The sequence below is a fragment of the Saccopteryx bilineata genome, chromosome 12 (assembly GCF_036850765.1).
Source record: "Saccopteryx bilineata isolate mSacBil1 chromosome 12, mSacBil1_pri_phased_curated, whole genome shotgun sequence".
Taxonomy (NCBI): domain Eukaryota; kingdom Metazoa; phylum Chordata; class Mammalia; order Chiroptera; family Emballonuridae; genus Saccopteryx; species Saccopteryx bilineata.
Window position 1 is genome coordinate 58526062 of NC_089501.1, and position 26695 is coordinate 58552756.

The 26695-nt window shown below is 43.7% G+C and overlaps 2 protein-coding genes across 7 annotated transcripts in view; one reads left to right on the plus strand and one right to left on the minus strand.

Moving 5' to 3' along the window:
• PHF10 (PHD finger protein 10) overlaps positions 1-7747 on the minus strand; it is a 36072-nt gene extending 28325 nt beyond the window's left edge. The window contains exons 1-4 of one of the 6 annotated variants that reach the window (XM_066248171.1): positions 7263-7747; positions 4777-4883; positions 1160-1290; positions 51-128 (exon numbers count right to left, since the gene is read on the minus strand). In XM_066248171.1, coding sequence (XP_066104268.1) covers positions 51-128; positions 1160-1290; positions 4777-4883; positions 7263-7535 — 589 coding nt within the window. In that variant the 5' untranslated portion in view covers positions 7536-7747. Of the gene's footprint in view, positions 1-50; positions 135-1159; positions 1291-4776; positions 4884-6518; positions 6772-6882; positions 6902-7010; positions 7167-7262 lie in introns of those variants that run through there. The other 5 variants (XM_066248170.1, XM_066248175.1, XM_066248173.1 and 2 more) reach the window with 5 other exon arrangements.
• Positions 7748-20043: 12296 nt separating this feature from the next.
• ERMARD (ER membrane associated RNA degradation) overlaps positions 20044-26695 on the plus strand; it is a 33515-nt gene continuing 26863 nt past the window's right edge. Inside the window, exons 1-2 of the mRNA XM_066247780.1 lie at positions 20044-24985; positions 25721-25837. Of these exons, the coding sequence (XP_066103877.1) occupies positions 24704-24985; positions 25721-25837 (399 nt within the window). The 5' untranslated portion in view covers positions 20044-24703. The remainder of the gene's footprint in view (positions 24986-25720; positions 25838-26695) is intronic.

A 26695-nucleotide genomic window follows, 5' to 3' on the forward strand; every position in this document is an offset into this window, starting at 1 on the left:
CACTTCATAAATATTCAGCTTTCAAAATTCACATTAAAAACTTTCATTACCTAGAGTGCACTGAGTTTCTGTAATGACATTTAACTCTCTCAGGTAGAGTTTCTCCTTATGAGACAAATCTCGTCGCTCTAAATCTCCAAAAAAAAAGGGGGCTATTAAAAATAGTCATTTGCATTTGTAACATTCTGCATTTGTAAAACTTTAAAAAGCTACAAAAACTTTAAAAATATTTTTAATTGTTAAAATCTTCAGATTGTAAAAGTACTTCATATTACATAGTCCATGCATTATAAAAGAGAATACACAATAAATCTTACAAATTCAAGAAATAAAAGTTAAAATGTAATTGAAAAGAGATTTGAATTAGTTACGAAAGCAAGAAGGTAACATAACTAGTGATATTAAAAACAGTTAAGGCCCTGGCCGGTTGGCTCAGCGGTAGAGCGTCGGCCTGGCATGCAGAGGTCCCGTGTTCGATTCCCAGCCAGGGCACACAGGAGAAGCGCCCATCTGCTTCTCCACCCCTTCCCCTCTCCTTCTTCTCTGTCTCTCTCTTCCCCTCCCGCAGTGAGGCTCCATTGGAGCAAAGATGGCCCGGGCGCTGGGGATGGCTCCTTGGCCTCTGCCCCAGGCACTAGAGTGGCTCTGGTCGCAACAGAGAGACGCCCCGGAGGGGCAGAGCATCGCCCCCTGGTGGGCAGAGTGTCGCCCCCTGGTGGGCGTGCCGGGTGGATCCCGGTCGGGCGCATGCGGGAGTCTGTCTGACTGTCTTTCCCTGTGTCCAGCTTCAGAAAAATACAAAAAAACAAACAAACCAGTTAAGTATATAGTACTTCTCAGAGTCAGTCCATTCCTCAGAGGAGGTCAAGGAGCAACAGGGAATCAATCAAACTCCTTGGCTCGTATCACTATAAAAATATAAAATGATTTTTTCTAAAAGTTTCCCCAGGAAATTTATCTTTCTCATTTGGCTTTTAAATCAGTTTATAAGGCGAAGGAACAAGAGACGGACTGGATGACAGAGGTAAACGAAAATCAGCCGGAGAGGAATGTAACAGGAATTCCCTGTACTCGATATTTATTAGTTGACAACCTACCAAGAAGATTGCTATTATTTAAACGTTAGGTTTAATCTGTTATATAAACTAAGACTTAATACCTGGATACTTCCGTTTAAAGGAGGTCACACCCAAATATTCACTAACTTGTTCTTGAAGCATGTAGTATTCGCCCGTCTCGTCCGGCGGCCACTTGTACTCGATCAAGTTTTCTGCCGGATAGTAGCTAAAGCTAGACACAGAAATATATGTTATGCCTTACATGTGACTTTTATTAAGTGTTAAGCATTTTTATTTTAAAAAATATTTTTAATAACTCATTTTTTAAAGTATTTCTTTTTAAGGGTTTTGAAATACTATTTTAATTATTTAAATTCTCGGTCAGTCTCCTATGATTGCAATACAAAGACATTCCCATGACTTCATGTTATTAAAGAAAATTACAAAGCAGGTGGAAGGAAAGGAAACAACTGTCTGGAATGCTGAAACAAACAAACAAACAAACGACTGTTTTCCATATACCACAAAGAGGCGAGGCTCGCCATGGTTAGGAACAAAGGCATTTTTGAGCTTAAGAGACCTTTAAGGTCAAGCAAGGTGGGCCGGACACCCGTAGCCACGATTACATCAAAACAAAGTGAATCACAAGGAGCGGAGCTGAGGAAGCAGAAGACTGAAACCCATTTCTCAATGAACTGAACTATAAACCACAATTATTTGTTCTCAGACTCCAGACAACCCAGAAGCAAAGAACGGACCTAGCCTGGTCGATCCCAGTCCTGGACAACAGACTACAGACTCGGGAGCATCTATCTAATGAAAAACAATGAACAAAAAGAACAGTCTTCTCAAAGGTGGTAGTGAGAAATTGAATATTCATATGCAAAGTATGAAATTGGACCCTTACCTCATATCACAGACAAATATTAAATCAAAGAATGGAACTTACAACCTAAATGTAAGAACTAAAACTAGGTAATTCTTACAAGCAAAACGGAGTGAAATCTTTATGGTCTCAGATTTGGCAATGGATTCTAGATATGACACTAAAAACATAAGCAACAAAGATAACAAAAAATTTAGCAAAATTTAAAAAATTGTGCAAGAAAGGACAATCAATAGAATGAAAAGCCAACCCACAGAATGAGAGAAAATATTGGCGAATCCTGTATCTGTTAAGAGATTAACACCCAGAATATATTTTTTAAAACTCCTACAACTCAACAACAAAAAAAAACAGAAACCAAATTTTAAAATGGACAAAAAACTTGAATAGACATTTCCACAAATATAAAAATGGCAAATAAACACATGAAAAGATGCTCAGCATCATCAGTCATTATAACAGTTCCCATCAAAATCATACTGAGACTCCACTTCACACCTTTTAGAATGGCTATTATCAAAAAGACACAAACATACCGGTAAATAACTGTGGACCCTGAGAAAGATACCTACTAAGAAGGGTTGCTGGTGACTTAACTGGGCTTATATTAAGAAACAAAAAGCAAAACAATAAAACAAACATAAAAAAAGAGTATAGCAGGCATTTTTACAAAGGGGCCTCTCACGCAAAATGAACCTCAGGGAGAAGCCTGCACTTGAACTGCCTGGCACTGTGCTCCTGCCGGCTGAGCAGCCCTTGTGAAGAAGCTCCCGAAACCCTATTTCAAGCAATGGTCCGAGGATTTTCCCACCCTTTTGGGGGATGCCCAGCTATATCCTTGTGATCTTCCTCACTGACCAATCGGACCACTCTATGCTCACCAATCAGGAAAGTGTCTTTTGGACTAAACCAACTACAAGGATTTGGCACCTTTACTTACATGAGGATGGACCAATCAGGGACTAGGGGTGGGGACTTCTAGCCTTATAAGCCAGCTTCCCTGTGGCTCCAGAACACACTTTCTTTTTCCAGGTAAGACTGAAGAATTTTTCCTCCGCTGAGCTTTTCCAGCTGGAGTTGAAACACTGAAGATCTCTGACAAGAGTAAGGCTGACAGAACAGAGCTACCCACCCAGCCCAGGGCCGCCTCACAGCTGTGCCGTTCTCATGGCCCTCTGCATCACAGTTGAACTCTTTACACTGAATTAACTCCCCTTCTTCACTGCACCCCAAACTGGGGATTCCTACTGGCACTGAATTGATGCCAGTGACCTTCAGCTGATATAAATTGATAAGGATGGGAAATGGAAACTCTGTGGACTCTTGGCAGAAATATAAAATGGTACATCTATCGTGGGAAACAAAATTAGCATATAATGCAACTGTTCTTATGGGTCTATACTCAAAAGAATAGAAAACAGGGACCCTAAACAGGTACGAATAAACCATTCTTCACAACAGCATGATTCACAATATTCAAAATGTAGAAATAACCCAAGTGTGTCCAGTAGATGAATGAATAAGCAAAACATGGTATATCCATACAATGGAGTATACCAGCCTTAAAGAGAAAGAAAATCCTAATAATATGTGTGATGACCTGAATGACCTTTGAAGAAATAAGCCAGATAGAACACAACATATATAACTCCACTTATACAGCGTGTCCGTAAAGTCATGGTGCACTTTTGACGGGTCACAGGAAAGCAACAAAAGATGATAGAAATGTGAAATCTGCACCAAATAAAAGGAAAACCCTCCCAGTTTCTGTAGGATGATGTGGCAGCATGTGCGCATGCGCAGATGATGACGTCACACTGTGTATACAGCAGAGCAGCCCACGGCCATGCCAGTCGAGATGTGGACGGTACAGAGGAAAGTTCAGTGTGTTCTGTGGCTCACTAAATTCGAATCTGTGACCAAAGTGCAACGTGAATATCGGCGCGTTTATAACGAAGCGCCACCACATAGGAATAACAGTACTCGGTGGGATAAGCAGTTGAAGGAAACCGGCAGTTTGGTGGAGAAACCCCGTTCTGGTAGGCCATCAGTCAGTGACGAGTCTGTAGAGGCTATACGGGATAGCTACCTAAGGAGCCCTAAAAAATCTGTGCGTGAGCCCACAGCGAACTGCACTGAATAGGTATGAAACTGGGAGAGTCCTTTTATTTGGTGCAGATTTCACATTTCTATTGTCTTTTGTTGCTTTCCTGTGACCGGTCAAAAGTGCACCGTGACTTTACGGACACGCTGTACAAGGTACGTGAGACAGACACATTCATGACAGAAAGTCAAGTGGTGGTTACCAGGGGTTGGGGAAAGGGGAAAGGGGAAGTATTTTTAGTGCATAATGGTAAGTGAGAAAGTTCTGGAAATGGTGGTGATGGTTACACCAGGGTTTTCAATCTTTTTACACCTGGAAACCAATGAAAACAGGAGAATTATTTCAGGAACCACCCTGAGCCTAAGCGAATTCGACTCTTTTGGGGCCTATAATCTTCCTACATCAGAGTGGTGAACTCTTTCATGGACTGGCTCAAAGTTTCTGGCAGACCAGTGGCTGAAGAATACTGGGTTACATACACTATGGATTTAATTAGTGCAAATGAAGTGTCCATTTAAAAATAGTTAAATGGTGGACTTTATGTAACCAAAACAAAAAATAATTGCACTAAGAGCAAAACCAACTTTGGTGTCACACTGTAAAACATGACAAAATATTTTACAGTTTTTGATAACTACCTTTGCCAGGGCTGGGGGAGAGAGAAGCGAGAGCTAACGCAAAGAGAACTACACCACAGAAACTATGATTAAGCAGTAAAATGACAGAACCTGAGATCCTGACTTGAAGTTTCACAGCTCCTAGAACTGTCTCCGGAGCCCATTCGCCTCCTCTTAGATGGCTGGGTCCCATCATTTGAATTATCTTCAATATCATCCTAGACATTGAAAAGATTAGAAAAAATAAAGGTATCAGAATGGCTAAGTGGTCTAAGGCAGAAAAATAATAAAGAATAAGGAAACAAGGTATTATCCCAGACTTGTGAAAAGCTCAACTTAAAGACTTTCAAGGACAACTGGTTATACAAATGCTAACTTTCTATTATAACAACTGAATTAAAAAGCTGCCAAGAATGTGGCATGGGCAAGGCCTGGAAAAAGACTAAAAATTAATCTTCAATACAGTTAAAATAAAAAAAAAATTTTTTCAGTTAATATCTAACTCTAAATCTACTTCTGCTTTGTTACCAAACAAGGGTACAATCAAGGTTGAAACGCCTTCTAGTTTGAAGAAACACATAAAATTGCTGCAACAGTCTAAAATTAAAGCAAAACCTCGTACCCCCGCTAAGAAAAAAGTACGAGTCATTTCAGGTTTTCAACTTACAGATGGTTTATAAGAGTATACTATTGATAAATGTCTATTTTAGGTACTTACTTCTCTGTGAAAAGAGAAAATAAAAGAACTAAAAACAGGTTACCAACCCTAATTTTATTCTTACTCTGTAAAAATTTAGCAAAAATACTATATCCTAGGAAGAGTCATTATTAATCTATGTAGGAACAGCCTCCCTACCCCAAAATAGAGAAGCTTAAAAATAATTTTAAGTGACATTAGCCATTATGTGATGATAATGCCAAGGCTGTAAGTTGGACCACAACACTAAGAAAATGAATGCGGTATTAAATGTTAGGAAAATTGATTTACTCACATATTAACTAAGACTTCATAAATAGAAGGCTTAAAAATATTTCTGGGGAAATAAAAACGAGGTAATATAGCTTTCTAAGACTAATATTACTTTGTTAAATACCATGGTCCTCTTGCTACATATTAAAGGAAAGAAATCCTGCCGAAGAATATGAAGAGTTGGTAAGTGTTTGGTCAGGCATGCCAAAGCTGGACTGCCTGGTATCTTTCTGGGCACTGTCCTTCACTAGCTCAGTGGTTATCCTCTGTGAGCCGTTCCTTGTGTGAAAATTGAGAAAATAGCGCCTGTATTTCTCAGCTAATGCAAGCATTAAGTTAATTAATATATGGGAAGCACTTAAGAGCAACGTCTAGCAAATAATCAAGTGCCCAGCAAAACTCAGTTAACATGCTTATATTAATTAGAAAGTCTTAAATGGCTCCAAATATTAGGAATTTACTCAGATTCTTTCCCAAACAGTAACTTGCACGGAAAATTCTGTTCGGTTGTTATAAGCATTCAGTTAAAGAGCGCTGTATATTCCTACTAAGACAAGCTACCAGTAGGTAGAAGATGGAGAACAGTCTCATCTACTCGCCAAGAATGGACATTTAACAGTATCACAACTGAAACATTTCATATGCAACGCTTCAAGCATAACTCCTTTTAAGCACTCAAGTATCACTTTTCTCTATTTTACTTGTTTCTGAGATTTATGTCAATCTGTTTACATTTCCACTGGCTAAAAATGGAGACACTCGGTAAGAAACAAAAAGTTCAAAATGCAATGTCCTAAAGAAGGCTGAAACAATTTCACAGGCAGTGTCTGAATTCACAGATTCTGGGCAAATGCATTATTACATATAAGGGAACGTGAGTCACCTTCTCCTAGAGAGATAAAACAGTTATCTTTCCTAGTACTTGATGGAATACAGTGACATGGAAACAATTCGCTTATCCGCTGACACTGACACTCCTCGGCCGCAGGTCACGTCGCCTGTCAGAGCCGGAGGTTCCCGCGTCAGACCGCCCGTGGCGGGCGCCTCCCACGCTTCGGGCGAGATTCCCACGGCCAGACGGGTCCTCGGCCTGCGCGGCGTGCAGAGCGACCCGCAGAGTCACCTGCGACCTCGGGGACCTCGCGCTGCGGCCCGGAGCCGCGACCCCGCCCCCGCCAACCCCGAGGCGCCCACTTCCGGGAGTGGCGACCCCGTGGCGCCCACTTCCGGGAGCGCGGGCCCCGTACCTTCCCGCTCCGCTCCCCACCGCAGCCTCGGTGCCACCGCCCCGCCGGCGGCCGCGACCGCTCAGCCGGAAACCGGAACGCGTGGCGCGCGGCCCTCCCTCTGCCCGCCTCCGTCCGTCCTCGCTCACCGTGAACTTAAAGACTTAGCCCCGTTTACCTCCCGAGCACAGTGCGCACCACGGCAGTGACGGGAGCCACCGAGGACGGGGACGGCGGCGCGTGCGCTCAGACACTGGGTCCCCGGTGGGGCCGCTCTGCCCGCCGCGGCGGCGTATCCGCCCGCGGGCCCGGGTCCCCGGGTCCCCTCCTCCGCCCCGACCCCGCCCCGGGCTCCACAGAGCGCCCCGCCCGCGGCCCCGGCCCCGCCGCCGCCTCCTCACCTTCGGGGACTGCGCGCCGGGAGTGGCCGGGTCGCTATCGCACGGCCGCGGGGATAGCGCCGTCCCGGGCCCGGCCGCCGCCATCAGCCCGAGCGCCCCGCGCCGCCGCCTCCTCCGCCGCCGTCGCCTCGTCCCGGCCGCCGCCGCCGCCGCCACCGCCGCGCGGGCCGCCCGCCGCCCCGGCCCCGCCCCCTCTGCCCGCCCGCCGCCCGGGGGCCGGCCCCTCCCGCCGCGCGCCCCGCGGGCCGCCAGCGCCGCCGCCGCCACCGCCATGGCCGCCGCCAGCGCCGCGCGCCCTGCGGGCCGGTTCCGCGCCCGCTCCTGCTCCTGCCCCGGCCCCGGCTCTCCGCGCCGGCCGCCTGCAGCCCCTTCCGCCCGCCGCCCTCGCCCGCTCCGCCCGCAGTGGCCGCGGCACCGCCGCTCCCGCAGCCCGCGCACCCGCGCCGCGCACGCCTCGCCGCCGGCCGCTGCGCCCCGCGATGCGCCGCCCCACCTCCCGCCGCGCCCGCCGCGCCCCCCGCCCGGCCCCGCCTCCGCCCCGCGCCCCCGGCCCGGCCCTGCCGCGTCAGCCCTGGGGTCCCCTCCCCCGCCGGGGCTCCCTCCCTCGCCTCCTCCGCGCTAGGCAGCGAGGCTCCAGCCTCCTCCCTCGTGGCCCCCGTTCCCACGGCCGCCCCGTCATCCTGTCCGCCTTTGTTCTCTGCGGGCGGCCTGGCCCTTGCTGCTCCCGAACCACCTGCCATGCCGGGTACTCGCAATGACAGTCGCAGGCCTGTTTGGAAAAGTTGATCCACATCCACCTCAATGGGTGTGCAAATTATAAAATGTAAAAGTAGCTGAAAATCAACTGCGTCTAATGAGTGTGTGCTGGAGTGTAATGTATGCAGCAGCTGATAGGACAGAGAAGAGGATGGACAACGCGACAGGACAGACAGCAGATCCAAGGGGCTGCAGAAGGCTTCCTAATGCGGATCAGACTGCAGGAGACACTGCAGAGGCCACTAGACCTTTGTGGATTCTGGCTCTGTGCTTACTCCAGCCTCGACAAATCAGTTAACCTTTCTCTTCTGTAAAGCTGAGAGAAATCCTGAATCTTCAGGATTGTTGTATAGTACATGGTAGGTAGGTCCATAAAAGTCATCAAAAAATGGGAACTGAATTTATTATTAACCCAACTTCTTAGGCTTCACGTGGTCACGTCTAGGACTTCAGTTAAAGAAACTCAGGAAATGAACCTTAACACATGGCACATAACTGTGATAAGATGACAAGGTGCCATAAGTTTGGTGACCTTGCAGCACACAATTACAAAGCATGTACCTGAATTTAGAATTAAATATGGCTTCTCATTCATTTTTTAAAATATATATTTTGAAAGATTTTACTTATTGATTTTAGAGAACAGAGAAAGGAGCAGGAAGCATCAACTCATAGTAGCTTCTCTGGTATGTGCCTTGGCTGGGCAAGTCCAGGGTTTTGAGCTGGGGACCTCAGCATTCCAGGTCAAAACTTGATCCACTGTGCCACCACAAGCTCATTATTTTTGCTTACATTGAGCAGAAAAAAATGTTTGCAAACACAAAGGAATTAATTACCTTTAGCCCATGACATTAACATAAATGGCCTACATCAACTCTCCCAGCCTACGCTTTCCTAATATCCCACTTGCATCAGGTCAGAAATGGCATCATCACCAACTTAAGATTCACAAACTGCACCCAGTGTAGACTTTGCTTTTGTGGTCAGACCATCTCCCCATTTCCCTACCAAGAATGTGTCAACTAACTGGCCATTGGTGTTAATCTAACACCAACAGAAATCCTCAATTGAAATGTGGTGAAGAAACTTAATTCTGTGTACATAACTCAATTATGACACTGTATGGCTGTGGAACAGCTCGATGGTGTTACAGCTCACTGATAAAGCAGCACAGCTATTGCAAAGCTCCAGGATGCTCTCTGGAAAGTCAGCTCTGTTGCGCCCAAAACCTCAAGCACTTTACCCCAGACAGGGAACCGAGGAAAAGTGCTCATCGGAGCTCTCTGGAGGTGTCTTATATAACCTGAAGTCTCCACCCCTGGCCCCTGATTGGTCTGTCCTCATGTAAATGAGGACTCCAAATCCTATTTGATTGGTCAGAATAAAGCTTCTCTGATTGGTTGGTGGAAATGTTGATAGAGGTTGAAATAGGAATCTACAAACTCCTATACAGTGTAGGGCTAGGTTGGAGCGCAGGTACACAGTGCAGGCAGGCCGGTCAGTACAGGTTTCTCCCTGGTGTGTGGTTTTTATGAGAAGCCCATGTGCAAAATATCTGCTAGGCTCTGTTTCTTAAATTTGCAGCCAGTTGGCCACCAGGAGCCCTTGTTAATAGGTATCCTCTTTTTCAGGGTCCACAAACCCACTGAAGAAAATGGTCTTAATTGTCTGAATCCCCAAGAAACAGCAAAATCTCCCCAAATTCTCTTAACTGATCAAGGCTCTAAGTTGGATCCTCTGAATACAGTTTAATGTTTACATATATAAACATCTATATTTAGAGAGAGCAGTGATGTTCAACCCTTTTCATCTCACCACACAGAAACTACTAAAATTATGTGACAAAACAAAAAAATATATATTTTTGCCAATCTGACCCCCCCCCCAAAAAATAGACATAATTTTGATTCTTTCACATCAGACGGCTATTGTTGTGTTGGCTGTAGTCATTTCTTTGGGGTTTTTTTTAGTTGACAATCTAAGGGGAAAGAGATTAGTGTACTTGACTCAATAGTCATGTATTGCATGTTTTAAAAATTCTTGTGGCATGCGAGTTGAAAATTGCTGATACAGAGTTTTGGTTCTACTTTCCCCCCCTAGGAAGTCTGTCTCTAGGTCAAATATTTATTCAAAGTTAAACCTCTTCATTCTTAATTAACACACACTGATTTAGCCTTTTAACCAAGGCAAGGCAGAATATTAATAAGCCACTATGTAGATTAAAATTCCTGCTCATAGGTGTTTTCAGTGCTGAAAGAATATAATACAAATCTATGATTATATAAAGGAAGTTTAGATGGAAGATTTACTTGCAGCTATAAAATTTAAGATTTTTAAGGTTGACATGGAATTGGAAAAGTAAGAGATTAGTAGGACAACTACAGGTAAATGTACAATTGAAAATGGAAACAGGGTTTCAAGCCCAAAAAGACTTAGAGATGAGAAAATGAGAGAAATATTCAGTACCTCAATTATTCTAGTTTGGCTTAAGAATAAGATAAATGAAGGCAGATTCTAGAATTTAGCGATAAACTATATAGGGAGGCAGTGTGATGTAACGGTAAGAACAAAGATTTGAAGTTAGTATTTTAGTTTGAATACCTGCAGTGCCACGTTACTGTATGACCACGAATGAGTCATTTAAACTCAGACGCTTCATTTCTAGGATTGGAATAATGTCCATTTAACTATTTCACAATATTTTATGGAAACTGACTATGAACTAAGGTCTATGTTAGGTAATAGAAATATACTATACTACTTTTTTTTTTTTTTTTAGCAAGAGAGACAGAAAAAGAGATGAGAATCATCAACTCAGTTGTGGCACTTTTATTCACTGATTGCTTTCTCATACATGCCTTGATGGGGGTGGGGCTCTAGCTGAGCCAGTGACCCCTTGCTCAAGCCAGTGACCACAAGGTCAAGTCAATGGTCCCATGCTCAAGCCAGCAACCTTGAGGTTTTGAACACAGGTCTTCAGCATCCCAGGTTGTCACTCTATTCACTGCACCACCCCCTGGTCAGGCAAAATATACTACCTTTCTATGTACACATTAAATTAGACCTTGAGTTGGGCACTAACAATGAAATGGTGATGTGAAAAAGCCACTTAGAAGATGTAGACATGGGAGAGAAAAAGGCCCAAGACCAGGAATTCCAGAAAAATTCATGGAAATAGAAAAGGTGAAGAAAGAAAACTAAGTGTCAAGTATTGTAGACTGAGAAGGACAGTGTTTCAGAAAGAAGGACTGATCAACTATGTCAGCTGAGAAGCTCAGTTAGTTGAGGGCAGAGAAGTGTCCATTTTATTCAGTAATTTGGGAGCAATTAGTAAGCTTAATTGTTTCAAGCTATTTCGATGGAGCGGCAGTTTTATTTATTTATTTATATTTTTGTATTTTTCTGAAGTTGGAAATGGGGAGGCAGTCAGACAGACTCCCGCATGCACCCAACTGGGATCCACCTGGCATGCCCACCAGGGAGCGATGCTCTGCCCATCTGGGGCGTCGCTCTGTTGCAACCAGAGCCACCCCAGCACCTGAGGCAAAGGCCATAGAGCCATCCTCAGCACTCGGGCCAACCTTGCTCCAATGGAGCCTCGGCTGCAGGAGGGGAAGAGAGAGACAGAGAGGAAGGAGAGGAGGAGGAGTGGAGAAGCAGATGGGTGCCTCTCCTGTGTGCCCTGGTTGGGAATTGAACCCGGGACTCCTGCACACCAGGCCGACGCTCTACCACTGAGCCAACCGGCCAGGGCCTGGAGTGGCAGTTTTAGAAGCTAGACTGAAGTCAATTGAAGAAGAAATAGGAGGCTAGGAATTGAATCCAGAGTGTAGAGAGAAGTTTGATTGAAAAGAGCAACAGAGAAAGAGGTTAGCTGCGTGGCTTTGAAGATTGAAGAAACTACAGCACGTTTGCACACTGACAAGAATGACTCAGTGGAAGGGTGAAAAACCATGATGCTGAAAAAGAGATAGCAACTGAGAAGCAGCCCTTAGCAAGGCAAGAAGGTGAGAAGCCTTTGGTTGGAGAAAGCACAATCCATTCATTTTAACAGGACAGCAAACAGTGTTGCTGCAGACGCAAGTAGGTTTAGAGATTTGGAGGTAGAAAACTTGGAAGAATTTCCTCTGATACATTTTCTTTCCTTAATGAAATGAGGTGAGATCATCAGCTGAAAGTGACTGGAGGAGACAAATACAGGAAGTTGGAGGACGAGCAAGTGTGGAGAGTAGAAGTGTAACCAGTCAGTCTGGTTGTGCAACGTCCTCAGTCAAGTTGAGCTACTTAAATTCAGGAGAGAACGTGGATAATGGGGTTCCTTCAGGAACGGGTTTTCTCAGATGAAGAATTAGGATCAAAGGAATTTGGAGGGCTGTTAGGCAGTAGGAAAAGTCAATGAACTGGACATTCCCCAGGGTACCTCAGGCGATGAGCTGGAAGGGCAGGAAGTCATTGCATGAGAATAACCTGCTTGAAGTTGAGATCACAGAGGTCATAATGACATTGATGACAGCTCTACAGCAGTGCTGGTCAACCTGGTCCCTACCGCCCCCTAGTGGTGGTCAGCCTGGTCCCTACCGCCCCCTAGTGGTGGTCAGCCTGGTCCCTACCGCCCACTAGTGGTAGTCAACCTGGTCCCTACCGCCCCCTAGTGGTGGTCAACCCGGTCCCTACTGCCCACTAGTGGGCATTCCAGCTCTCATGGTGGGTAGTAGCGGAGCAACCAAAGTATAAATAAAAAGATAGATTGGCCCTGGCCGGTTGGCTCAGCAGTAGAGCGTCGGCCTGGCGTGCGGGGGACCCGGGTTCGATTCCCGGCCAGGGCACATAGGAGAAGCATCCATCTGCTTCTCCACTTCCCCCCCCTCCTTCCTCTCTGTCTCTCTCTTCCCCTCCTGCAGCCAAGGCTCCATTGGAGCAAAGATGGCCCGGGCGCTGGGGATGGCTCCTTGGCCTCTGCCCCAGGCGCTAGAGTGGCTCTGGTCGCGGCAGAGCGACGCCCCGGAGGGGCAGAGCGTCGCCCCCTGGTGGGCAGAGCGTCGCCCCTGGTGGGCGTGCCGGGTGGATCCCAGTGGGGCGCATGCGGGAGTCTGTCTGACTGTCTCAGCTACAGAAAAATAAAAAAAAATAATAATAATAATAAAAAGATAGATTTAACTATAGTAAGTTGTTTCGTAAAGATTTATTCTGCCAAACTTAGTGAAAATCTGACATAAAATACTTAGTAATTATTATAATATGCTTTAACTTGCTGTAACTCTGCTTTATAAATTTTATAAAGTAAAGTTACTTCCCTACTTTATAAATCACCATTACTGTGGAACTGGTGGGCGGTTAGAAAATTTTACTACTAACAGAGATACAGAAGTGGGCGGTGGGTATAAAAAGGTTGACTGCCCCTGCTCTACAGGGTGAACTGAGGGGTAGATGACCAAAGTGACTACAGGAAGAGGTCATTGTAAGTCAGTCAAAAAACTGAGACGCTAGAGAACAGACAGCTCTCGCTTTGCATGATAGCACTGGGCTATAAAAATGACCACAAAAGATCACTAATTTTATATGTATACGGAATTGTAGTGTAGTATGGAACTGTTATTCCTGGATTATCCAAGTCATTACAATACATAAGTAAAAACTTGGTAATTCCTTTCAAAAGAAGCATACGATGTACTAAAATACCATTCAAAATAGTATGTCTGCCTTTAGAAGTTTTCCAAAATTTAGCTTAACATTTACTTAATTTGATACTTTACCAGGTTATGTCATAATTCCCTATAGTCAATTATAATTTTACTAACTCTGAGAAGAATGAAAAATAATTTTCCCATATTGTAATTTACTATAAGCATTTATATATTCATATATGTATGTCTTTCATATTTTGAGGTAATCGAGTATTAATAAATATGAAAACTAGAAGTATGAAGGTAAAAAATCCAGCTTTTGTTTGTTGTTAAAAGAATGCAATTAAGACGCTTCAATTGAAGATAAAAATAATGGCAAATCAAGAGTACTGAGGTTCACAAATCTATAAATCTCATGTATTTGAGGAGTTGAGAAGTAGACATTGTTTAGTATTCGTAAAAAGTTATTCACAATAAAGAGCAAATACCAAGGCCAATGCCACGTACGTTTCCATTTCCTGTTTAGCTGCAACCCAGCTGTCCCACTGAACATCCCAGATCCATCGGCTGGCAATCTAGAGACATGTTTTAAAAATTAAGTTTAGATTGAACATGTTAAGAAGTAATTTTAAAACCTACACAAGTTTGATTTTTTAAGATGGATCAAATACATTAGAAAGTTATATTTAACAAGCACTTGGTCCAATTCTCCCTTCCTTGGAGAGATTTAATCATGATGCTTCCGGGGTCCACCTACTTTTTACCACAGTTGGTCGTTATCTAAGAGAGAGACCCATCTTAGCAGGACGTCTAGGGAAGGCTGTCTGCAATTTGGGTCTGCATATAATGCTGCTATGCTGTGTTATGCTCCATCCTAAGGAATTCCCTCTTCGAACCCTTAAGATTTTCAACTGAAAATTTGTTAAGACTTTGACTTGAAATGAAGAAATGGACCTTGTCTTGAAATGATATAAGTGGGCTGTTGGAGAATATTCTAATGCCTGTGATTTGCTTACAAAGCCATACGTGATCTGACTACAGCCTACATTTCTGTGGTGCATCAAAAAGGTCACAGATAATTTCTGGCTAAGCAGATGAATCTGCCCGCCCCTGCCACCACCACCCCCGCAGATATTATTTGGCATTGAGACTTGCTTTGAGCAAAACAGTGTGACATTGTGCAGCTTCTAAGCCAGGCCTTAAAAGGTCTTCTTCTCCGACCTTCTAGGAATGCTGTGAGGAGACAGCCATGTATGAAGCCCATCAGTCCACTGAAGGACGATGGCTCACATGCAGAAGAACCCAAGTGCCCAGCCAACAGCCAGCACCAACCGTCAGTCACATGGCTGATGCCATGTTGGATCAGCTGAGTCACCAGATGGCTGCTAGCACCTCAGTGAGTCCAGGAGAAAAACAAATGGCGAATTCAGGCTGAGCTGACACACATAATGACGAGCAAATACACAGATATTGTTTTAAGTTGCTGAATTCGGGGTGATTTGTTGTGCTGTAATATTGTCCATACACATCACCCCATTCTTTGCTGTCTAAAGATACCACAATCACACTGCATATTAATCCAGTGCACCAAGTCCATCCCTGCCTTGGCATGTTTGCACTGCAGGATTTCTGTGCTTAGGAATTTCCCCTGCTCTCTGGCCAGCTGGCTTCTTTTTGTCATTCAGGTATCGGAGGGCCTTCCTGTCTCGTCTAGGCAATCCCACTTAGTCACTCTGTTACTATTATCACATTGCCTGTCTTCATGTTCTCCCTTGAGCACTCATTACCATCTAGAAGCTTCCCTTTGTTCAGATGTGTGCATAACAGGGGATGGTAATTCTCCGCTCCCTGGACATCTCTGTCTCGCTGGTTGTCGTGTGGCCAGCAACCTTCTGCCTCTCCAGGGCCTCTCTCCTCCAGGAAGCCTCTGCAGACTACACCCAACTTTACATACTCTCAACTCCCTAGAAACTCACACAGCCTTGTGGGATTGCATTTTTATATGTAAATCATCATCATCGTCATCTTGCTGTTGAGGACTCTGAAGAAAATGTCAAGGATTTTCACAGTTCATCTCATTTAGTCCTCATAGTTACTCTAGCAAGTAGGTTCTATCCCCATTTTATAGATTTAGAAAAAAATATGTCCAGGCCACAGCAATGCTGCCAAGATTCATATCGGAGCCAATCAGACTCCCTAACCTAGACTGTTACACTATCTACATTATTTTATTTTCTCAAACTTTAAACTATATTCCTTTATTTCTTTAACCATAAAAACTCCTTGAGAATCATGAGCCATGCCTTATAATTCTCTGTAATTTCTCTTCAATACCTAACATCCACAGATACCTAAAATAAATTTACCAGTTAGTTAATTACTCAATGACATTAAATTGCCAAAAACAGGTACAATTAAGAAACAGTCTGTCTATACAATTTGATAAATTATTAATAGAAAATTGTCATTTCTAGGTTAGTACTTTTCAAATAATTAACAGTGAAAGAACATCAATTTAACACGATTACACTCTCATTCCAGAGGCACCCTACGGTCGTGGAGTGCCTCCGAGACAGCACAGCCTATGTAATAAGGCCGAGAGACAGACACACCAAGTCACCAGAGAGGACAGACCTTATATTCTGATTGACAGATGTGGATCAATGGGGTACTTACTTTTATTGCCTGACCAGTCTTTTGAATAAATAATACTTGTATAATGAACTTATAACGCTGGTACCCACATTCTTTGACTGCTAACAATATGCGGTCTGCTAATTCAAGCGACAAATGAGAGAAGACTTTCTCATCATATTTGACATCTTTGAAACTTTCCTTTCAGAAAATTAAAAAATATATTTTAATTTTCAAGCTGAGTATTTTCTAAATAAAAATTCAAGTAAAAAAGGTGTCTAAATAAAGCATATAACTTTTAACTAATATTAAGTGCATGTCAGTGCTTATCAATTTATTTTAATAACAATTTTAAAGAAAACTCATTTTGGTTTTTTAATTATGTTCAATTACTCTTCATTAAACTGTAAGTTTCTCTTCAACAGATACTCTTATCAAACAATTGGGGAAACACAATGGGGACTTTAAAAGAAAGCTTCTGGGAATTCTTATGCAGAGGAAATAAATCTCTTAAAAATACTTATATGTTAAAATTCGGATGTGGGTTTTCCTGAAGCAGGGGTTACTTAGACCCAGAGCTGCATTAATTTATTGCTGTCTTCCTCAGTCTGATTAATGCTCACTTCTTTCTAACCTCTCCCTATGACTGTCACTTGACTGAGTTTTTTCTGTGGCCTACAGGACAATGTCAAGGAAATCAAGGTTTCTCATGAAACCTTGACATTTATTAAGAGTTAATGTATAGCCTGAGGGAGACAGGTGTGGCCCTGAAGCACCACCCTTTCCTACAAACCGCAAGAAGACCTGGACCGCTGAGCCAGCAGCTGGCACATGCCTGGTTGACCGACTTGGACTGGGATAAATTAGCCCGTGTTCTAGATGCTGAGCAGTAACAAATGGACTCCTAGCTGTTAGAGGCATGTAAAATCAAAGACATGGGTCCTTTTTGTTTGGGTTTCCTTCTAGAATGCATCTGGGACTAGAAACACTTATTTCCTTCGCGCATTTGGCTACAGCTCTGTCTTTTGGGCACAGCATCCACTCTCCAGAATCTGCCGAACACATCCCAGGCTTTATCTACCTACAGGGTCTTTTTTTAAAAATAATGACCACTCCCTATAGAAAAATACCCATAAGCCCCATCAACACATGCTACTTCTGTGTCTAGAACTGTGCTCATGCTCCCTGGACCTCTTTATGACTCGGAACCACCCACCAACTGTTCCAGGTCACGTCATGCCCAGGGAAATTCTAGACAGGATCATATGCAAATACAGCTTGAAATCCTACTCTCTTCAATAAATTTGAACTCAAGTCTATGTGGTAGAGCTGAGTGAGACACACCGAAATGTATACTCTCACATCACAAATGCTTGCTATTAGCATCTAGACCAGAGAAGAAAGCAGTGAATTTATTTCCTGAAGCCATGAGCCATACCTCTTCACCAAATGCTATCTGACCATGTTAGTTCAGTTCAGAGCTGTAGCTGTGTCTGTGATAGTGGAGGGAAACTGGGATGAGTCGCCCAACAATTCTTCTGTACCAATACAAATTAATTCATTTGAAGAATTGAAGAGGGAGTCATCATTTATACAAAGTAAACCTATGCTTTGTTCCCAGTGGCTAGCTCACATCAGTTGCTACTGAAGGTCATTTGAAAACAAGGAACACTTCTGGCGTGAGGCAGGCTGTGTGAGGGCCACAAAGGGAGTCTGCTCAGCAAGGTCCTCCTGGGTGCCTGGTGCCCAGGACTGAGTTCAGGGATGAAAAGGGGACTCAGAAAAGATTGGTCCCTCAAGCAAACTTACTATAATTAAAGCAAAAAAATTGTAATTTGGTCCTTTATCAGGAAAGACAGTGAAGGGAATTCTTTCCATCTGAACAATGAGCCTTCAGATACCAAAATAGTTAATATTGGTATTAACATTAGTATTAGTGTTAGTTTTATAAAATTGAGAAACCGTTTTGAATGAGCCTAGAATCACGTGTCTGAGTTTCAAACTGTGTTAAATGAACTTTACCTTCTAGTCGGTTAAAGAACACAACTGATGCCTAAGCTGGAACGGCCTATTTAGTATCATTATTATTGTTACTACTACTACTGATTTTAGTGTGAGAGAAAGGGGGGAGGGAGAGAGAAAGAGAGAGAGAGAGAGAGAGAGAGAGAGAGAGAGAGAATGAGGAACATTGAGCTTCTTCTGTATGTGCCCTGGCAGGGAATCAAATCAGCAACCTCTGTGCTTCAGGACAATGGTCTCACCAACCGAGCTGTCCAGCCAGGGCATGATGGCCTATTCCTAAGATTTTTAGTGTAGTCAGGAACTAACTTTTCACACATATATACATATTCAACGTGTTCTTTTTTACTCATTCCTCCATTATGGGAGAAACATGGAACCAGAGGAACAAATAATTTATGAGTAATTAAGCGATAAATGAAATAACAAAAGCACATACCTTTTCATTTAACTTGTAGTATCAAGTACAATGAAGATTACTGACTACAAAGTACTTACATATTTTCAGAGATCAGTGTTATAAAAAAACCAATCAGGGTAATTATACTGCCATAAACCTAAACATAGTTTATCAAACCCCCAAAGCTAAGATATTGCTATCATATATATCAGTCAACCTACCTGTAATATCTGCTGGACTTTCGTTTCTACTGAGTGAGCTTGGAATTTTCTTGGTGGCTCCATTCTATATGAATTGGCAAACTTTAATTTTGCCAGAGTACTCTTCCATTCTTTCCCTATATCAACAAGGGAATCATCAAATGGAGGCTCTACATACTGAACATCATGAATTGATTCTCTAAGCCTTTCTTTTAAAATCTGTGCATACTGAAAGAGAGAGGTGGAGAGAGAGTACGTGTTTAATTGCAAAATGAAATTTTAGCTTTAAGAACCCTGGAGGAATGGGACATGGCTGCCACAAAGCTAGGAAATCCATTATAACACATGTCTATGATAATGTGGTTACTCAAGCCTAGATTCACTAATTCACCCTACTATCAATTTGGTAAAAAAAAAAAAAAATGTCTAGCGCCTGACCGGGCAGTGTCGCAGTGGATAGAGCGTTGGACTGGGACACAGATGACCCATATTCAAAACCTGGCTTGAGTGTGGGCTCATCTGGTTAGAGCAAGGATCACCAGCTTGATTGAGCCCAAGGTCACTGGCTTAAGCAAGGGGTCACTCATTCTGCTGTAGCCCCCCCCCCCCGTCCCCGTCCCACTCCCTCCCCCCGTCAAGGCACATATGAGAAAGCAATCAAGGAAAAACTAAGATGCTGCAACAAAGAATTGATGCTTCTCATCTCTCTCCCTTCTGGTCTGTCTGTCCCTATCTGTCCCTCTCTCTGTCTCTGTCACACACACAAAAAATGTCTAGTTTGCTACATAGTATTACCTATTAACACAAAATTGTATGCACATATTCAGAATATCCATAGAAGATGCGAAAGAATCAGAAACAAGTGTGTCCTCCAGAGAGGGCGACTGGGTGGCTAGGAGACAGCAATGTAAGGAAAACCTTTCGTGTTCTTTATCCTGAGGTTACAAAAATATCTCATTGTCGCCTTGTAATTTTAATCATTTTACTTTTATTTATTTATCTTTGGATCAATAATACAATTATTTAGGTAACATTTTAGTAAGTATGAGGTTGAAAAGATAACAAAAGTGTATTAATTTGGTATATACATCATTCCAAGCTTTTGACATTCAACATTTATTCTATGTCAACACTCTTTAAGGAAATATTTTAATGTCTAACGTGATCCAGATAAAATGCTCTAGGTGATAAATTACAGGGGCAAGCTTCATTATAATAGCCAGGAATTAACTGTTGTACTTGTATTTGACCTGACTGAGAATCAAAACCTCAATGTTATAGTTCTATTTTTAATTTTTTGAGGAACCACCATATTGTTTTCCATAGAGGCTGCACCAGTTTACATTCCCACTATCGGTGCACAAAGATGCCCTTTTGTTCACATCTTTGCCAACACTTGTTATCTCTTGTCTTTTTGATAATCACCATTCTAACAGCTGATGGGTGACATCTCATTATGGTTTTGAGTTTCATTTCCATGATAATGACATTGGGCATCTTTTCACATATCTGTTGTCCACCTGTATATCTTCCTTAGAAAAATGTCTATTCAGATCTTCTTGCCATTGCTTAATTGGACTTTTTGTTTTGTTGCTCTTAACTTGTGAGGTATTTACATATTTTGGATAATAATTCATCAGATATATGCTTTGCAAATTATTTCATTATGTTGCCTTTTCATTTTACTGATTTCTTTTGCTGTGCAGAAGCTTTTTAGTTTGATGGAGTCCCATTTGTTTATTTTTGCTTTTGTTGCCTTTGTTTTGGAGTCAGATCAAAAAAGGAAAAAAAATCACTGCCAGACTGTCAAGGAGCTTTTTGCCTAGATTTTTCTAGTTTTATGGTTTCAGGTCATACATTTAAGTTTTTATCCTTTGTGTTTTGCGCATGGTAAAATAGTGTCATTTTATTCTTTTGCGTGTGGCTGTCCTCCCAACAGCATGTATTGAACAAACTCTTCCTATTGTACATTTTTGGCTCCTTTGTTGTAAATTAATTATCATATAAGCGTGAGTTTATTTTTGGACCTTCTATTCTGTTCCATTGATTTATGTGTGATTATGTCAATACCATACTGTTGTCAATACTATAGCTTGTCTATAGTTTGAAATCAGGGCATAGGGTTGGCTATTCAAGATCATTTTGGTTCCATACATATTTTAGGTTTATTTCTCTGAAAAATACCATCAGAATTTTGATAAAAATTGCACTAAATATGTAGATTGCTTGGATAGTATGGGCATTTTAATAATTCCCCAACTCATGAATGTGGAATGTCTATTTATTTGTGTTGTCTTCAATTTCTTTCATCGATGTCTCGTAGTTTTCAGTGTATGGGTCTTCCACCTCCATGGTTGAAGTTATTCCTAGATATTTATTCTTTTGATACAATTGTAAATGAAGTTGTTTTATTAATTCCTTTTTCTTATAGTGCATCATTAGAGCACAGAAACACATCAGATTTTTGTATATCAATTTTGGATCCTGCAACTTTGCTGAATTTATTAGGTCTAACAGTTTTTTGGTAGAGTCTTTAGAGTTTTCTATGCATAACATATCCTATGCAAATAGTGCCAGTTTTACTTTTTCCTTTCCAATTTGGATGCCATTTCTTTCTTTTTCTTTCCAAATTGCTCTGCATAGGGCTCCAGTACTATAGTTTGGTTTTTTGTGGTGTCCTTGTCAGGGTAATGTTGGTATCAGAGTAATGTTAGCCTCGTAAAATGAGTTTGGAAGTGTTTCTTTCTCTTTTATTTTTGAAAAAGTTTGAGAAGAAGACCTATTAACTCTTTTATTTGGTAAAATCCACCTGTGAAGCCACGTTGTCCTAAACTTTTGTTTGTTAGGAAGTTTTGATTAATATTTAATTTACCAGTAGTTATTCTTTTCAGATTTTCTAAAATGTTTTCATGATTAGTCTTAGAAAGCTCTTTGAAGCTGTATGCTTCTAAGAATTTATATATTTCTTCTCGGTTGTCCAAACTGTTGCTGTATACCTGTCCACAGGAATTTTTTATAATCCTTTCTATTTCTGAGGTATCAGTTGTAATGTGTCCTCTTTCAATTCTGATTTTATTTGGATCCCCTCTTTTTTTCTAGTCAATTTTATCTTCTCACAGAGCCAGCTCTTTGTTTCATTGATCTTTTCTATTGTCTTTTTTGTCTCTATTTCACTTATTTCCACTCAGAAACACTGAGAATTTGTTGAATCCTTTCTTAGACTCATCCAATCATTGGTCTATCAAAATTTCTTACCTCTAGAAGCTAAATTTAAAGACAGTTTGGTTGATCACATCCATATCAAATAACCAAGAAATGCCTTGGTCCATGTCCCTGTCTCCAGATTTTGGTCTATAAACCAAGTGTATACCTACACATCTTCTGTCTACATTCAGGCTTACTCATTCTTCAAGACCACTTTAGATATTTCATAGACAGTAGGTTTATAAAAGACCCCTTTGTCTGACTCAGACTACTATAGAAATTTTTATTATCTCTGTATGACATAACTGTTACTCAGACTTACTTCCATGCAATAGAGCACAATTTCTAGGGACATTTAAAGTACAACATATTACGGTTCCTAGCCTAGCTCTGGGGGTTTTCTTAGTTGTGTAACTGGGCCTACTTTTCCTCCCTTAGCTTGTTCTTTCCTCTGTAAAATGTAGACAGCACAGTTGTCATTAAAACCTGATATGTTACCATGATTTTTGAGGATTCCTTTTGTTTGAAATATATCAAAATCTTCAAAAATAAGTGTTCTGCCTGTTATCTCTCCTCCATTCTATCAATCATGGTTCCCATGAAGCAGGAGTTAAAAGAAACCATTACAGACAAGTGGACCAGAACAGTATCTAGACCAGGGGTTGGTAACCTTTTTGGCTGAGAGCCATGAACGCCACTTATTTTAAAATGTAATTCTGTGAGAGCCATACAACAACCCGTGTACATTAGGCATTATCCAATAAAAATTTGGTATTGACCCAGAGGACAGCTGTGATTGGCTCCAGCCACCCACAACCATGAACATGAGTGGTAGGAAATGAATGGATTGTAATACATGAAAATGTTGTATATTTTTAACGTTATTATTTTTTATTAAAGATTTGTCTGCGAGCCAGATGCAGCCATCAAAAGAGCCACATCTTGCTCGCAAGTCATAGATTCCCAACCCCTGATCTAGACTTAGCTCTATCATCACACAGCTTTGTATCCCTGGAAAAATTATTTCTCTGTTGAAATGTCCATAAAAGATGGCGTCTTGGTTACAGGAATGATTTTCAGATGACAGCCGTATAAAAACCTGGCGCTTTCCATCCATTTCAGACAATAATTTGATGGGCATGATATCTTCAACATGTTTTTCTCCTGTACAGGGGTCCTTGGATTACGACAATCTCGACATATGACATTTTGAGTTTATGATGCTCACTCCCATAAGAAACTTACAAAATTTGAGATGTCGAACAAATTTAAATGGTGTGTGGAAAAAACTGTTCCCAGTTTGTGTATGTATGACGTCCATGGCTATGAAGAGTCAGTGGAGGCTGTACCAGAGAAGGTTGTTGCCATGGGTACATTTGGAGATGGAGGCTGAGAATGTCACAGAGCTCCTGGTATCACATGGAGAGGAGCTGTCTGCTGAGGACCTCATTCAGCTGGAGAACCAGCTGACTGATGAGGAAGCGATAGAAACCCCAGAACTCAAGAGACTTACTAACAAGGGTTTGGCAGAAGGTTTTTCTATGGGAGAGGATGGGATGGCAAAAATTTCAGGCTGAGGACCCCAGCGATGGCAGATTCAGTAAGGTCTACAGAGCTGTCGTGCATGTCTTGCAATGCAATAGGCAGATTTTGGAAGAGAATAAGTCCGGAGTAGCCTGGAACAATTCTAAGAAGGTAAAGAGGCCTGCAACAGACCCTGTACCCTCTACATCAGCTGCTTCCTGAGATGAAACACCTGGAGTACAGGTAGAGCCTTCTCCAGCGTCTCCTGCATGTTCCTTAGGCAATCCTGACTCACCTGACCCAGTGTCTCCAACACCTTCTGCAGGTTCTCCTGCCTCATCCAGCTTCCTCCTCCCAGTGGGTCACTTTCCCACCTTTCAATGCCCCTTCCCGTGTGCAAGCCAACCCCACTAATAAAGGTAAGGAACCTTTTCTTTACATTCACTTTTTTGTCATTTTTTCCCTGTTACTACAGGTATAGTGTACAGTACAGTGTATTTATGCCCTTTCTCTATGGCTTAGCTGTGTTTATATGCTCTCAATTATGACTTTACAACTGTGTTAGGAGAGGTAAGTGACTTAGGCTAGAGTGTGTTTCTACTTACACCAAAATCCAGGTTACATCAGTGTCGTAACCCAAGGACCCCTCCCTCCCTGAATAATCTTCAACTACTGAGTCTGCTGCTGTTTTTAAATACTGAAAACGCCTCCTTGTTGTGCTCAGGACAGCAGACATTTTCCTGGTTGAGGCAGCGGGCACACTGGTCTGCGGGAGGGCACCGGGCACCTGACACTCTTGTTTCGGTGAAGGTGAGTTCGGGAGAGCTGCAAGTCCGAGGTCTGAGGATGCCCCAGAAGAGATGCTCGCTCAGCCCACGCGGGGCCGCAGGTCTCCGCCACAGGAGCGGACGCCCGGACCCTCCAGTGGCCGAGCCCCAGGCTCAGGCCGGCGCCCCGCGCGGGGAAGCCCTCCCTCCGGCCGGGGTAGGCCCCGGAACGGGGCCCGCGCCTGCGCACTCACTGACTCCTTCTCGAACATGCTGAGCCGCCTCTCTCTCCGAGGCGTCGTCGTCGTCGAGGATGGCACCGCCATCACATCCTGCGTGGGCGCCGGCTGCGCGCCCGACCCCGACGAAGACATCCCGCCTCGACCCCGCTTGTCCATCCCGCCCTCCGCGGCGACACGCCCAGCGTCCTGTCTCAGCCCGCCCCGCACGCCGCTGCCCGCCGCTGCCCGCCGCTTCCCGCCGCTTCCCGCGAGAGCACCAGTCCCGCGCCTGCGCAGCGCAGCGCGGCCGCAGGGAGGGGCGGGCTAATGCGTCATCTCGCGGCGCCGGCGGCTGGGGCCCGGAAGTCATGCAGGTAGCGCAGTTGGGGGCTCCGCGGTCCCCGCGTTCCACCGTGCGCCCCTTCTGGCGGCTGGGCCGCTGCGGGGCGCTCGGGAGGGCACCGCCTCGATGCCGGCCATTTGCGACGCCCGGGGGCGAACCGGGCCGCTCCGGCCCCGCCCCCCGAGTCCCGCCCCACACCGGCCGGTTCCGGCCCGGTTCCCTGTCGCGTCCCGGTGTGGATTCCTCCTGACGCTGCGGGACCTGCAGCGGTCTTGATGGGCCCCGGGGCTGTTCCCATGGGAGCCGGGCCTGCGCGCGACTCGCGGGGACAGTGCCCCGGGGGGTGGGGGTGGCGTCTGTGCGGGTCGTCCTGCGGGATGAAACGAGCTCCGCGGCTCACACCTGCACAGTCAGTCTCCGACATTTCTAGGCCATCATGGCCATCAGATGCTAAAATCACCAGGGCCTCGTGGACTGTAGATGGGGTTCTGTAGGTCTGCCTCGCCATAAGGGTCTGATTTATTTCCCTCCCTCAGGCAGTGACCGATCAGGCGTCTGTCATCAGCTTTAGCGGTATCTGCTATGAACATTGGGAGCTGAATGCTTCCCAGGTGTCTCTACTGACGGCAGTGCTGGGAGGTGATACTAGTTTGCGCTATTTTGCAGTTAAAACTGAGGCTCAGACAAGCTCAGTAACTTTTCCGAGGCAAGAGCGACAGTGATTCTCAAAATAAATTACAATGTAAGGTTTTCTGATCCCAAACAGGATGTTTGCACCAGCCCATGCTGTTCTGGGCAAGACCCCGAAATACGGGAGAACCACGGGGTGGGTGGGTGCTCGCCCACGCACGCCCACAGACGTCTGCTTCCAGTGGGAGAACAGGTGTGTGTAACGTGCACAGGACACGGGATTTCTTACGACCGACAATTGAAGTATTGCAGCACCTAATGTTTGATTTGATGTTGGATTGATTTCTTAATTTAACAGTGGGGGCTTAGAAGACTGAAAGAGAACTAGAATTGTGTATCTGTGGGTGGCGGATAGGATAGAGCCACCTCAGAGTAGGAGGGGCCAGTCATTTATTTACGTCTTGTTACTCACTTATTGTCTGATTGTCTGCCAGGGGCCACGCTGCTGCTGGTACACAGTTGTTTAAGACCTGGTCTCAGATCTTAGTTTAGTCGAGGCTGAAGGACAACTATATTGATAGAGCATCTACAGTCAAAAGAAGACTTCTTACGACTCAAGTAGCCATGTCTAGGGTGCACTTCAGTAGTGGAGTAATGGGCTTTTATGTAAAAATGTTCATTCTGCCCGCCACCTGTCACTCCAGAACAGCAGCTCATTTGTTGGGGTGCTTCTAAAAATGCAAAGAATCCCCCTTTGATGTGAAAGTAACCTTTTAGAGTATTAAGTTTCTGTATCAGAGAAGGAGACAAACCACACTTGTTTTTGAACCAAGAGAAGTTAAAGAGTTAAGTAGGTGAAGAATTGTTAATTGGGTATCTGAAAGGACAAAATGTGATCTCTCAAAGTGTTATTCACGGAGGAGGCAGCTGCAGGAAGCAGTCTCACTCCCCTTAGCCCTGAGGGAGCCAAGGGAAGTAGGTGGGATTTTAAAAGACTTAGAACTGAAGAGAAGGGTCCCTCATAGTTGAAACTCTGATCTCTCATAACAGAAGGGGACGCACTGGACACACAGGGTTTGACTGTGGTGGGAGCCAGGGATGAAGCTGGACC